Consider the following 14,769-nt stretch of genomic DNA (forward strand, 5'->3'; position numbering starts at 1 on the left):
ACTGTATGTTGACACCTGTCGAGTTTTTAATGATGCTGCTTCAACTTATCTTTGTAGTGGGACCCTCTTGATGGGAGGGAGTTTGGGAGCTGTTGTGCTCTACCATGCGGGCCTGGGCTGAACATGGTTTAACATCTAGTCTTTGCAGAGTCCATGCAGATCCGAGGACATCCTTCTCCACCTGCGTCAGTGCCAACAAAACCCCTCTGCCCTGTCCCTTTTCCCTGCTGCAGCCCCCTTGATTTCTCCTGCAGTGCTATGATGACATTTCACCTCTCCTATGCGCACTGACTCCTCCTTAATCCGACTAAAAGCTAATCTCTAATGGAGGGATGTGATCCCCGGACTGAACACTGCATCTGATTGTCGCAGAGCAGAGGAAGGTCAGCTTGACTGGCTGATTTACACTCACTTTTGTCACCTCCCCTCCAACCTTCCCCTCCACCCCCGTTAGACATGGAACACCTGTCTGGCACAGGGATTGATCCCAGTGATTAAGACCTCCCCAAACAGCCACATCCTTCTGCTAAATGTCTGTTTTAATACAATGGATAAATAAATGGTGTGATTTCTCCTTTTCTTCCAGCACATCTTTTTTATATTGAGCAATTATTTCTCAATATGCTTCTTCCTTGGGTCTTTTTCTCTCCGTGTGTCTCTCTCTCTTTCCCTTTGAGCATCCTTTTGTTTCATTACTGGAGACAAATCACAGTGAAGCCCAGCTGGTAATTTATAGTGAGCTGTCTGCTAGTGAAAATGTCAGACCTAGACTTTCACAATAACATATTGTGAAGCATGATGCACCAAGCAATTCTCCTCACTTGGCTTGTGTCAATTAAGAAAGGCTTGCTTGAAAGAAATCATAGCATATGTGTAGTGTGTGTGTGTGTGTGTGTCTGTGTCTGTTTGTCTGTGTGTTGGTGTATGGCTCTGTTTGTGTGTCTCATTCAGCCTCATGCTAACAGACCACACGCTGACCCATCGCAGACCACATGGTGTATATTAATGGTAACTAAGTGTGATGTGGCAGAGGGGGGAAACTATGAAGGGTACACTTTGAGCCCTCTGTGCCTGCCACATCCTGTGAGTGTCACACACACAGTATGTAGTTTCCACACCAACGGAGGAAGACAACTCACACGCACCTCCATCAAAGGATAGATAGAGAGATAGATTTCATTCCTTCATAGTTCTTTCATTCTCCTTTCATTTTCTGGCTCCTTGCTTCCCTCTCTCTTCCCTCCTCCCGAACAAGGGTGGCCATGTGAACTGCTGAGGTCCCTAAAAGGGGCAAATAAAGCTGAATACGTTAGTGTGTGTGCACACGTTTTTGTGTGTGCATGTGCGTTTGCCATTGCGTGTGTGTGTGTGATGGAGAGAAAGAGAGAGAGAAAGAGAGAAACGGCCTCGTTGAGTGGAGGGAAAGAGAGAAGGAGGAGGAGGAGGAGGAGGAGGAGGAGGAGGAGGAGGAAGAACTGAACTCTCCACCCACCCTGAAAAGAGGAGGTGAAAAATGGGGATATACACATGATGTCACCGATAGCCAATAGGAAGTGTGGGCTCGGGACTGTATAAGGCCCGTCAGCTGTCGGCTGCCCTCTTCTGCTGTTGGCACAGTATGGCCATACTCTGCCCCATCTCGGGCCTTTGGCCTCTAGCTTCTGACCTTTGACCCACGGGCCTGTCCTGAGCCCGTATAGCAAAAACCCTACTCCAGGTCTCGTGGGCCATGCTTATCATATCACACTGTTGACCCCAGCTCTCTGTAGTTGATCTACCACTGAAACTCTTTCCCTAAACTAAATATGGTAGAGATTAGTTATGGTACTGCAGTCTGTTACTCCTATGGCTTCTGTATGGTGACTGCAGTACTTGTGTTTGAGACCGGAAGTGAATGGGAGACTTGCGACATGGTAAAATCTGATTAACACCAAAACTTAGGTTGAAACTGAGGAGCTGTGTCTGTGCTGAGCCTGTGAGTGAAACTTGCTGAAGGTGATGTAACTCCCAATTTGTTCAGAGACTTGTAAACAGTGACGTTTTTTACACTCCACTGCACAGGCTTTGTGCAGTTGCCATATTTGGTGCTGTTGTTACCCAATTACCAATGAGGACAACCTATCATGTTCGATGTTTACTGCACTGTTATGGCTTTTTAGTGTAATTGGCGCCTTTGCATTTAATGGTAGCCCACACCGGCTGTTTGATTGTCACCTTCAAGCACATGGAATAAAGGAGACATTTAAGGTAATATAGCCCCTAATTTTGGTATTCTAGCACACTCTTTGATGTGGAGGAATCAAGTGAAAACTAGTGCATTGTTGAATGCTGCCAAACATTTCCCATCACTGGTCCTCTTTGGCCTTATCAGTGTGCAAACATGCCACAAAGTCAGCAGTAATTGCCTTTATTCCTTGTGTTTTTTTTCAGCTGTCCATAAAGTACCCGCCGGCTGCGAGCTTTTAACTCCCTGAGCAGATAGGAAATTGGCAAAACAAGCATGAGGTTTGTGTATTTATAAGAAAAGGATAAACCCCTGACAGGCCTCTTTCATGTGAAATGAAGCTTTGTATTCAACAGATCAATACAATTACATTTTACTGTGACACCATATGGGACCATGCTATCTTATCAGACCATTACACTTGAAAGGACTAGCCTAAAGTCTCTGTGCAGGCTCTCCAGTTGGAGAGAATAGTTTCAGTGTCCTGTCCTAACAGATGTTAACTCTGGGCACAACTGTCCCTGCTGAACCCGCAGCTTGTCCTTTTTAAAGAAGGAGTGCTGCCTCACAAAAAGGATACTGTGTGTATCCTCAAGAAACTCACTGCGAAAATGAAATTAAATGGAGGAAAAAGGAAACCCTAAATCCAGATGTCATATTTGAAGCGGTTAATAGGACTGTACAGAATGTCAGGCTCCACTGAGGTGGCAGACAACGAGGCATACATGTATATCCCAAAGAGAAGAGGGAGATACATTGGAGAAATGGGCGGGGCAATGGCATTTCACCGCAGTCTGTGTGCGTGTGCCAGCAAGCAGCCACTGTCATCTGAATGACAGGGAAACTGCAGTCAGACATACAGACAGATACTGCAGTGTAAGCTATGTATATGATATCCAGCTTAGTTGCATCGTCCTAAGTATGACCCCCAATGTAAACATACACATGAAAACACACATTATTCCTAACATACACATATAAAACGTAACCAAACTGAAGTATAATTTCAGGATTTGCAGTCCAGTGACTATCTGCTCAGTAATCGACTAATGGCCTACTCAGTGTTTGCAGAGCGCTCCATTTTAACCTGGTAGGAATGCTCGCAATGAACACAAACTTATCCCCATCAGCTTTTTAGCTCAGGGCAGATGTTGCTGTGCTTAATCAGGATTAGGACCTCCTTGAAGTCAATGTGAAATGAAGATGTATCATTTTGAATCCAGACGTTGTCCCAGCAGGGAGAATGTATGCCGGACGGCATGCCAGGATGAAGTCTGGGCACCGTGTGCCGCAAAGCTGCAGATGGTCATCTACCGAAATAGACCTTGGCATCAGAACCACTACTATTCTGATGCTCTGGTGATGATAGGCTGAACCAAGTTTGGGTATGGAATAGAAATGTTACACAAAGCACTGCACATGGTTGCTTGCAACATTTCACAGGTACTACAATTCAAGAGTCGCATTTATAAAAAAACCAAAAAAAACCAAGGTGTTCATTATTGAAGTGCTGTGGAGTCAGTTTGAATGTGTAGAGAAACAACATTAGTCCATATGGTTGGAGGTTTTCTCTGGGCTGTTGCCTGTCTAAGGACAGGTGGGTACACAGCCAGGTGTTAGACTATGCCTGCAAACATCCAGCACCTGAGCCAAATGAAGGATAAAGTTGTTCATTTTATTTCTACGCTTTGTTATGTTTCTCTTGCAAGTGTTTCATGGCCACCATTTACACTTCAAGTAACCAAGAATTAGTCTTTAGTGATTTTCTTCATTGGTGTCTCCTCTACATTCACTAGAGGGATTAGAGTGCAATATATAGGAGGCTGAAGAGATGTGAGGGCCTGATGCTCTCACTAACCCCAACCAGTCACCCAGCTAAGCAAAACAGCCAGCCAACACAAATCGCCAGCCAGCCAGCACAGCACTGCCAGGAAACACACTGTATTTAATGAAGCAGATCTGGGAAGTCAGGTATTTTTAGAAGCTGCTTTTAGTGAGAGGAAACACCTCCGAATCTGTGAAGAAAAAAAAAAAAAAAAAACATTGCCTGAGTTCTCCCCGAAGTTGCTTTTCCCCATACTACTGCCTGCCTTAGCATCTTACTTAGCCATGCAGCTTGTCACTTTTGGTGCCTGGAAATGACATGAGAATTTCTGTTAATGTCATTATTGAGCTTCACCAGTGGGTTGAAAACAAAAAAAAGCATTAAAGCTGCAGTATTTTGAATCGCCCCTGCTGACAAGATTGACTGGCACACTGATTTTTTTTTTTTTTTTCCCAAATGAAAATATCAGCATTTGAAATGCTGCAGGTGAGGCACTTGCTTACCATTCATTGGGTAGTAAAAGTCACAGAGCAAATCTCTGTAATAATACTGGATTTAGATATGTCATTTAAAGTCGAGCTAGAAAGATGCTGTGACTTAAATTTGTATGATAGCTTAGATGGCCTTTTTTTTTTTTTTTTTCTACCAAACCCTCCAAGTCTTGACAGCCACTGTGAGTGAGTCCTCAAGGTAAACTGGAGAGTTGCCTGATTTATTTATTGTTGTATCTACAAATATCACTCCAGGGGTGCTTCTGTCGAGGGATGTACTAGGACTCTGGGACTTCTGGCTTACTAGAAATCAGGCCTAGAGGAATTCAGAAGTTCAACTTGGGTCCATGCTCAGTTATGGGGTTTGACCTCAGTGCACAGTTCTGCAAACTAATATTTGGATTCTCTGTGAAGTACTTCTTTATTAAAGGGACTTAAGAATGTTTTTTTGCAGTCTGGTATGACTGGTAATGTCAATTTCCTTTCTATGTTTGAATATTTTCTGCCATTTAGTTAATCAAAGGATTAACCGATCCCTTCAGCTTACATGAATTTCCTCTGGCTATAATTACTAGGAAGATTTAATGGGATTCGCTGTTTAGATACCTCAGTAGCATGGTTAATATTGGTGTATCCCTACCTATCGTATTAAGTTTTCTAATAACCAGAATATGGGCTTATGACGGCTACATAAGACCATTTGGTCAGTACTTTCAAAGAATTATGCCAAGGAGTATCAGAATATTTCTGGACATTGTATTCAGCATTATATTGGTAAAACACCAGTTAAAATGGATCTTCTTACTCACCTTTTCCACTGTTTTCTTTAATAGCTTTCAGACTATCCTCTACGTCTTCTGTGATAAAAACACAAAGTGTTTTCACATGTGATGGTGCTGCATACCTGTGTCCTGTTAGAGTGAAATAAACAACAAAGCAACAACAACAGCAGCAGCTGCAGAGTGCGCTGAGGCCTGAGGGTAGAAGGAAAGGGGTGTGTGTCTGTGTGTGTGTGTGTGTGTGTGTGTGTGTGTGTGTGTGTGTGTGTGTTGTTGTTACTGAACGCGAGTGAGGGGAAATGCCACGCATGCCTGAACACACAGACCAGCACATAGTTGTGTGAAAAACACATTGCTGGTCTTTAGTGGGCACGGGAGTGGAAGAGACCCAGAAACACTGGGACGGGGAGGAGTGGGCTCACACACACCTTTGTGCGCAGGACTCAACAGAGATTTAGCCAAGCTTTCCTGAGCCAGCTGTCTGTATGAGAAAATCACATCATGACGCTGTGCAGTGTTCCCCCTCTAAAAAAAAAAAAAAAAAACCCCTCTGATCAGCAGAATAGTCGATCTTGCCGAACACGCACAGGCAGACACATTCTGTCTGCAAAGGTGAAAAACACCACTTTAGATAGATCAGTCCATCCTGGCAGCTGAGACTCTATCGCTGTAGCTGTATGACAGCACTGGAATCTCTGATGTGGTTTGCCTTTGGCTGCGAGTGGAGGAAGCATCCTCACTCTGGCCGTCTGGGCTGATGTGGTTTAAACAAGTGTCTGGAGTGATCCACTGGGGGCTCCCAGGGAGGATCGGATTGCCGGATGAGGATGTGGCCTGATGGAGCTCAGGGAGCTGAGGGGGTCGGCCTGCAATCCAGGCTGCAGCAGCCCATGATAGGTCTGCCGTCTCCTACTGTACTTCTGTTCAGCTACCTTACTGTCTGCTACTGCTCTCAGATCTGGTAACCTGAGCTCAGCGGCTCTGACTCTGCAGAGTGGGAGGCTTTGCATCCAAAGAGTGCAGTGGATTACTGTAGTGTGCAGCAGAGTGAATACTTCAGTAAATGGAGGTGATGTAGAGATAAATTTAATCATGTCCTAATGGAGCTATGGCCCCGTTTGTATTGTGAAGCAAAGAAAGGCAGTGTCATTGACACTGAATGTGCAGCTACTACAATAAACTCCTTCAAAATCATGCCGTCATAACAAAACATGTGGTGCTTCTGTTCCTATTTTCCTGTGCAAAATTTTAAAATGAACTATTCGACATAACCACATTTATACTCTTGGATTTAACTACACTAGCTTTAAAATCTCAGTCAGTTGCATTACTTTCTGCGGAATCTTTTAATTTCAAATTCGTCCAAGCTCCCACATAACCCAGTCATGTTTTGTTATGTAGTCGATGTTCCAGTGAAGGGTCAGCCCCTATTTACAGGAATAATGTTCCTAACTCTTGTTGTTGAGAAGGCTACATCTGATTAGTTTTTTCCTTAACTTATGGTTTCTCCAAATCTGTGGAAAAGCCATGCTTAATCACTATGGTTACGACTCCCCCCTCCCAACGCCTGCTCAAGAGAGGACTTGTTTACCATCTCTGCTCCAGACTCAATAACATGTCAGTCATCAGAATTAGAACCTCCCCTGCCCGCCTGCTATTGGTCCGGCAGATAGCTCCCAGTTTAACCCCCACCCCCCTCTTCCCTGACACCCTCCTCCCTGCCGTCCCCCCCTCCCGAGCCCCACTGTGAATAATGAATGATTTCCCAACTGTCTGTCACGCTTCCTGCCTTCTTCAATGACACAGGGAAAACATACTGTGCTTTGATATGTCTTGAAGAATGACATGTTTCATCTTTCATTTGATCATTTCTATGTTTCACTATGGCTGACAACCGTGATTGGCTCGGGAAAATGATATCAGTTATACCAAATTTCTCATATTTTCACACCATACTTCACCCTCAGAGGTGGCAGTGGCCTGCTGGCAGTAAACATGTCACCAGCCTCCCAATGTAAACAGTGTAGTAGTCTACTTACACAGCATGCTCTCGAGCAAACGGGACATGACTCGCATTCAGATGAGAGGCATTGCTGCGTTGCAATCCTTTTCCTTTTCCTTTATTCAATAGAGTAATTAATTTGTTTGAGAACCCAAAGGGTGAGAGCCCATCCTCCCACCACACACACACACACACACACACACACACACACACGTTTGTAATTCTGTGCTTTGCATTCCCTTGCCCCTTACCCTAACCTCAACCATCACAACAAAATGCCCTAAACCCTTAACCCTTAAAACCCAGTCTTAACCCTAAAACAGCCCTTTTGAAATGTTCAGGACCGGCCAAAATGTCCTCACTCCCAAGGTTTAAAACTCAAACTGGTCCTCACGAAGACAGCAGTACAAACACAGACGTACACACTCTTCTCCAAGTAGACAGTGTTGAAATCTAGCCATCTTGTTATCAGATAGAAGCTGCTCTTTTTTGTCAATACAGACTGTGGGGAAAGGGGAGGGGTTAGGCATGGTTGAAGGGCTATGGGTCACATGACCCTGAACCCCCCTTGCATGCTGCGCTTTAAGAAGGCAAGGCCACCCTGACGGAGGAATAAATTTGACGCTTGCCGCCCCTTTTGCTCAGCTGCAGACTCATATCAGGTTTTTTTTTTTTTTTTTTTTGGTCTGAAACTGGTACTTAACATCCACGCATATAATTTTTCAGCTGTATGTTTCTTTTTGTCTTATCTCACATACTCCTCCATGATCATGTTTGTAGCTAAAATAACCTCCTCCTCTCGGGTTTCCTTAGTGATTCCTGAAGTTGTTATTGGGTTGTTGCAGCGGAACAAGGGATTAACATTCTCCCCCTTGAATCCTCTGCAGCCTTGAAGATTCTGCAGATTCTTCACATAGTCCAGCGACTGGAGGGTACCTTTAGAACAAAAAACAAACAGTGCACAGCACTTGTCTGTCTCTCACCCTGTTATTGATGCCTCCTCCTCCCCCCGCTGCTGTATTTGATGGCGGTTGTAGGGATGCGCCAGCTGCTCTGAAGGAGACTCCTCAGTGCTGACTGTTGTCTCGTTTACCATTGATGAAATGGACCCGGCCCCTCCTCGTGTCGCAGTGCTCTGGTGAACAGCAGGGGCAGGCTGGTGGTTGGCTATGGTGTCTGACCTGACTGTGTTTGCTCAGGGAAAGAGCGGGAGGGAGGGGGGTTGTGTAACTACTGTATGAGAGGAACAAGATCATAAACCTCCCTACCCCCACCCCTAGCAGTTTGACTTATTTGACTCTGCAGACTCAGATTTTTGTCAAAGTTTTTGTTTCCACAGGTTGTTCGACCCCCTGCAATTTAGTCCCTCAATAACTGCTCAATGTAACACAGTATGTACTTGAATAGGGTCAAATACCAACCGGCTGATGCTTCAAATTTATTCCTGCTCATATCAAATACACACTCAGTGGACTACACGGATGATGACGACTTATCTTAAGAGGAGCCCCTTGTTAGGTAGTCCTTTTCCTTTGAAGTAGTGGAAGCCCACAATGCCCTGCATAGCTATCTGTAGAGAGCAGCAGCGTGGAAATAGGGCTGCATTAGGAGCATCTATAAATAGAGGATTGTATCCTTGATACCACGGGTTGTTTGGTCACCGAGTGAAACCGGGTCGACTTATATGGATTTAAGGCAGCAACTCCCCCTCCCTCCGCTTTCTTCTGGCGGAAGGTATGCATGTTTGGAATTTCTCTTCATTGAGGAATCTGTTAAAATGATGCGGAAGGAAGGGAGCTCCTCCAATAAGGCTCATTAGAGTTTGCCTTGGCTGCCCCCTTTTGGTAGGATTCCAAGAAAATGAAACCTGGCTGATGTTTCTCTCCCTCTTTTTTTTTTCTTTTTTCTTCTTCTCACTCTGCAAATGTGCAACACTGATCTGCCTGCTTTAAACGCGCTAATGTCAGCATCATATTTCCAATTAAATCACAGCTGTCATGTGAGGACCTGTGTGTGTGGGCATTTGATGCTGTAGTTTTAAAAAAGATCTCTGCCATTTGTTTTGGACCAGATCCAGAATAGTGAGGTACAGTGTTCATGAGGTACAGCAGAGCCCGTCAAGTCCTGGTGTGGCATAAAATATATGTAGTGTGAAGCTATACATAACACAGGAAAGGCCGTATGGCTAAATACCCTACTTACTTGTGCTGTCATGAGAATACTCTAGCCCACAGTAACTGCAGGGGAACTTCAAGGTCTGTCTGATCAGGAGACAATTACTGGAAATTCCTGAGGTACTGCAGCGTATTGAACAAAAAATATTGTATTGGGTGTGCTGAATGAGCTTTTTTCTTTTGTTTTTTTTGAGGAAATAGCCAGAGATGTTCGGTTTTTTCTTTTGTCATAGAATCCCGACCAGTTTTTCCAAACAGACCACTTCACCTCTTCTGGACTGCTGGATTTGACTGAATGTGAGAAAGAATGACAAGTATTTGAGAAACTGTCAGGAGTGAAAATGATCATTCCCCTTCCCTTATGAAGTGAAACTGGAGTTGGCACCGTGGGAGTGTGTTTTTGCTCTGCAGCATTTCTGTAGTGCACCGTCACGTTCTTAATCTACACAGATGTTCTGTGAAGCAACATGAAATATTCATCAAGAGATTAGCTCAGCTGCCGGCTTCATTTTCTTGACTGATTCACAAAGCGAATCTCTGATGCGCCGACACCCGCGTTTAATTTAAAAGCAAATAAACAAGCTGAGCTCCTTTTCCTTTCTCTCTGGCACACACAGATGTTCACATACCAACATGCATGTGCACACGTCACACACACACACGCAAATTCATTCTTCATCATGTGTTCTCTTATCTCTCCTCTTAAGTGCGTGCGATGATGGCTAAAATAATGACCCCGATGACGAGTAACATGAGTGGTGTCACAGTCTTGAAAATTACAATAACACACATGAAAGATGGGAAATGTGTGTTTCAACGTAGTTTTGTCTGGGTTTGTATGATTGCGTGTGTGCACATTTCCCTCCAGCTCTGGCTTTGCACCAGGAGGCGGTTGCTAAGGAACCAGGACTGCTGTGCCTCCTATTTTAGTTCAGTTCAGCTTTATTGCCCCTGTGGGGAAATTTGTCTTGCAGCAATAACAAAGAGCATAACAATAAATAGTAAACACTTAAGGCCCCAATATGCAAACAGCGCAAAGGCGTGGGGGGCAGGGCTTTGCTGCATGCGCAGTTTTCTAATATGCAAAAAAGGCAAACATTTTTTTTTTAAACAAATAACTGATTTGTTTTGTTACAAATTCCCCCCAAAGAAACCTGAACTCTTGTCTCAGTCTTTCCCAGAGCAGTTCTTTATCTAGACAGGGACTCCTCAAAGAGGGAACAGTCATTAGCAGAAAACAGCTTGTTACCAGGCCTTTCACGATCATTCATACAGGTCCATACGCACTCCAGGTGCCTTTTCTATGGAGTGGGCTCATCTGAAACTAGGACACCTCTGCCTGCAGTGTCTCAAGATTAGTTAGCAGTGGGAATCATCTGCTTTTTTCCCTTTACATCTGCTTTTCCTGAGGTACTTCTCCATAAATAGGCCACAATAAAAATGCTTTTGAACATTAAAAACAGACGCCTCCCATTTGCCATTTCTATCTGTGTCACTGTTCATTTAAGTGTAAGGCCAGTGCGTTGGTAAAACTATAAGCAAGCACTGATCTGATTTTCGTGTGTCTTACAATCTGAATGAGTACTTGCTGGTAACTTTTGTCTTTTCTTTGTCAAAGTTTGAATTTGGAAAGAGGTAATTATCTAGAGATAAATGCGATTACAGTGATGGTCATTTTGATGTTCAAGATAAATCTGACAAACTGTCAGGATGTGCAATTCATCAAATATCTGTCTGTCCCAAGCGATGACAAAATGCTATCTGTTATTGATAACATATTGTCTTGGGTTGTGGTTTCTCAGTGATGTTCAATAAAGAATGAGCAGCTTTCTATTATTCATGTTGCACAAGCTTAATTTGAAACACCCCACACAGTCATTTTTCTGTCGATTTTTCTCAAAGCTTGGGAGGATGTACGGTAGTTCGGTCTTAGAAGCTGTAGTGATAGTGGCAGTGAGAGTTTTGTTTTAGCTGTGGAATATTAATAAGATAAGAAGAGACTATATTGTTATTGTTATATTGTTGTTTTTTGTCTAAAGAATTCACTGGTAACATTTGATTGCAAAGATGTATATATTTTTAGCGGTTCTTTTTTTATGTTTGGTTTTTTTTTTTTAGCTGCTCTTGGTTTCAGATTTCCTTAAAAACAAGAAATAAGAATAAACATGCTGTCAGGAATCTGTTTTTTCAAATTGCTGTCAAAGAATAGTTTATATTATCGGTGTGATGACTTGCTTTTTACGCTGCTGGCCTCTCAGTTCTTCTGTGACACTGCTTTTTAGCTCTGCGGCCCTGCTGGCCGATTACAGTTTTGCACCTTGCTAATCCTAAAACCTGATATCCTCTTCCATCCCTTCACTCGTGGCCACCATAGCCCAGTCATGCAAACAAAAACACATTTTCAAGATTTGAAAACTCATGCGGACTGTTTACACCTACCCAACACTGACCACTTCCCCATCTTTCTCTGTCACCTCCAGTATGCCCACAACACTGCAGACTTGCCTGTACAGACAAGGGGGAGTGTTGCCACAGCCAGTGCCTGGGCGGCTGTACTGAACCCAACGACGACATGGCCTGCTCCGCCTGCCTCCACTATTTCCATGAGGACCGCTGTGTGCCAGACTGCCCCAAAGACACTTACAAGTTTGAGGGCTGGCGCTGCATCACCAAGGACCTGTGCTCTCAAGTGCACCTGCCCGGTGACACTCACTTTGTCATCCATGGGGGAGAATGTATGCCCGACTGCCCCTCCGGCTTCACACGCAATGAGACCAATCGGTAAAGAAGTACCCTTCAATTCTAGTTCAGGCCTGATTGTGGAAATGCCATGCCAGGTGACACACTGAATGTAAAAAAATATTAGGAAGAAAATGAATCATTTTACATTTTATGTCTATAGGATTTCTCAATTTTAATTTCTAGGGGATCATAACCTTGTTTTTTATCACAGAGAGAACAAGAGGTCGCAGTATTATTTAGTATTTTAGTATTTATTTACTGGCTAATTTTTCTGTAAATAGATGAGTGGTTTCTTTTCAGTATTCACAGACACTAAAGAAGCCTGTGTTCACTTTGTACTTAATAACTTTGTTTGCATAAAGTATCCTTGAGCTGAGATTCACCTGACTGGGCCCTTCACTGTTTCCTTTCTTAAAGTAGGTCGTAAAGCTGGAGGTGCTACAGGTCAAGAGCACGTTGGATTATTAATAATTCAAATTTAGACTTCCCGGACTGTTTAGTAAGAGTGAACTGGTAGATTTTACAGTTTAATACTCAAAGGTTTTAAGAAGAGACTCAGCTGAAGCATCGTAACACTCCCTACACTTGACATTTCCTTTGTTTGACAGTAACCTAAAATAAGAAAATATCTTTGCACGCAGCTTTCCTCTCTGTTTTGTCTCGTCAATTCCCAAACTTCCAATGCTGACTCTCTAGTGCTGTATATTTTTTGGCCATGCCAAGACTGTTTGTCTCTGAGGTCAATACAGTGAATCACTCTCTCACGAAAAAGGGTTCAGATGAGGGCCAATAAAAGATTATACTCTTCGTGTGAGAGGTGACCTTGTATCACACAGTGAATTTATTTGCCTGAATCCTGTGGAATGCTTGGGAGCTAGGGGGAGTGGACAGATGATTTCAGGGTGAGGTCGAAAAACGTTTGCATAAGATTTTTACTCATTCTTTGACAGCTCCTACTTTTTTCCATGCCTCATTAGTCTTATTCACTCCTTCCCTCTGCTTCTGCTGTATACAGCATGTTTTGCAGTGCCTGCAATGGCCTGTGTGACAAGGTCTGCACGTCCATTGTCATCGACTCTGTGGATGCTGCTCAGTCCCTGAAGGACTGCACTGTCATCGAGGGCAATCTGGACATCAACATTCGCCGTGGAAGTGAGTTTATCTATGCAGAAGCACAATGCTTTTAACACCATATATACTGAAACTTTTGCAGTGTAAATTAGCTTAGCAGACCATACTAACGCTACTGTACACTCTAATTTTAGTGAACCAAACTACATCAGCCACAACTAAGCAGATTAAACCCACTAGGGCTTCTCTGCTTTGGAACTGGTGAACAGTAGCCAACGGAATATTTAACTTGGCTACAATCTGCTGTACAGCATGCTATAATAATTCTTAACGACTACATTATAGTAACTTCACTACACTGTGTTGCATTCAACTGCCCTGCAAATATCATGATTACTGAGGCAGATAAAGTACAAGAGCCTGGCACACTAATCTGTTGGGATGCACAGGAGGGCCACAAAATTGCATCTGCTTCCTGCAATCTCAACCAATTATAACATTATACTATAATGCTGTTTATTTGCTCAGTAGACAGGGTGGCTCGCAAGCTAATCTCCACATATGATAAAGCTTAAACAATTTAGTGCCCATTGGGATATTTACATTAAGAGCTAGTCCGAGTGTCTTAGTAGCAGTAGAAGTCCCTCTGGATTTTTAAATGTGGTTTTCATGTGCTGTTTTTCTCATATGCTGTGATGTATTTCTGTGTGGTTGTGGCTGTGTGTGTTTGCGTGCGTATGTGTTTATCTCCTGTCCCCAGATAACATATCGTCTGAGCTGGAGAGCTTCATGGGATTGATCCAGACAGTGACAGGCTATGTGAAAATTCGACACTCCGACGCACTTGGCTCGCTGACCTTCCTCAAGAGCCTGCGTTACATCAATGGGCAGGAACTCATCGACAAGTATGGCTTGTCTGCACTGTTTGTCTGCAACTTTTTGCCTGTGGATGTGTGTGGTGACCGAGGGAATTAGAGGACATGAGCAAACCTCAGACTAGCAGTTGCCACCAACATATCATTGAAGTTACATAAATGTCAGAGTGATGTCTTGATGAACGAGTGTCTGCCCTTGATGGTGGATGTGCACATTAACATAAATTGATGAATCTAGACATAATCTATTAGTTTTTGTATCATTTTAAAAAGCATTCATAAAGTAGACAGGCCAGATAAGAATGTGGGTACTAATCTGAATGGAAAGTCTCAGGTCAGCCTCAGTCAGCCTGGTCTTTACTGTGATATCAGCGGCAGTCTTAGATATGAGGAAAAGTTTTTTGGCAATGGCAAAAGAGGTCATGGGAAAGCCTGTTGCCCTTCTTGTTGTCATTTCTCCCAGGGTAAAGTTTCACTGAGAAGAATGCTGTTGAGGATGGCAGACATTCCCTTTGCTCCAGAGGTGTTCTGCTGTGTTACTCGGACTGCTAGAGCTTGACGCGTTAGCACGACACTGTTTCTGTTT

The 14,769-nt window shown here is 43.6% G+C and overlaps 1 protein-coding gene across 4 annotated transcripts in view; it reads left to right on the plus strand.

Annotated features, from left to right (window-relative positions):
- Positions 1–14,769, plus strand: part of igf1ra (insulin-like growth factor 1a receptor) — an 82,208-nt gene that overhangs the window by 48,989 nt on the left and 18,450 nt on the right. For all 4 annotated transcript variants that reach the window (XM_040132670.1, XM_040132671.1, XM_040132672.1 and 1 more), the window contains exons 4-6: positions 11,976–12,276; positions 13,253–13,389; positions 14,069–14,213. In XM_040132670.1, coding sequence (XP_039988604.1) covers positions 11,976–12,276; positions 13,253–13,389; positions 14,069–14,213 — 583 coding nt within the window. The remainder of the gene's footprint in view (positions 1–11,975; positions 12,277–13,252; positions 13,390–14,068; positions 14,214–14,769) is intronic.

The sequence above is a fragment of the Xiphias gladius genome, chromosome 8, assembly GCF_016859285.1.
Source record: "Xiphias gladius isolate SHS-SW01 ecotype Sanya breed wild chromosome 8, ASM1685928v1, whole genome shotgun sequence".
NCBI classification, from domain to species: Eukaryota; Metazoa; Chordata; class Actinopteri; order Istiophoriformes; family Xiphiidae; genus Xiphias; species Xiphias gladius.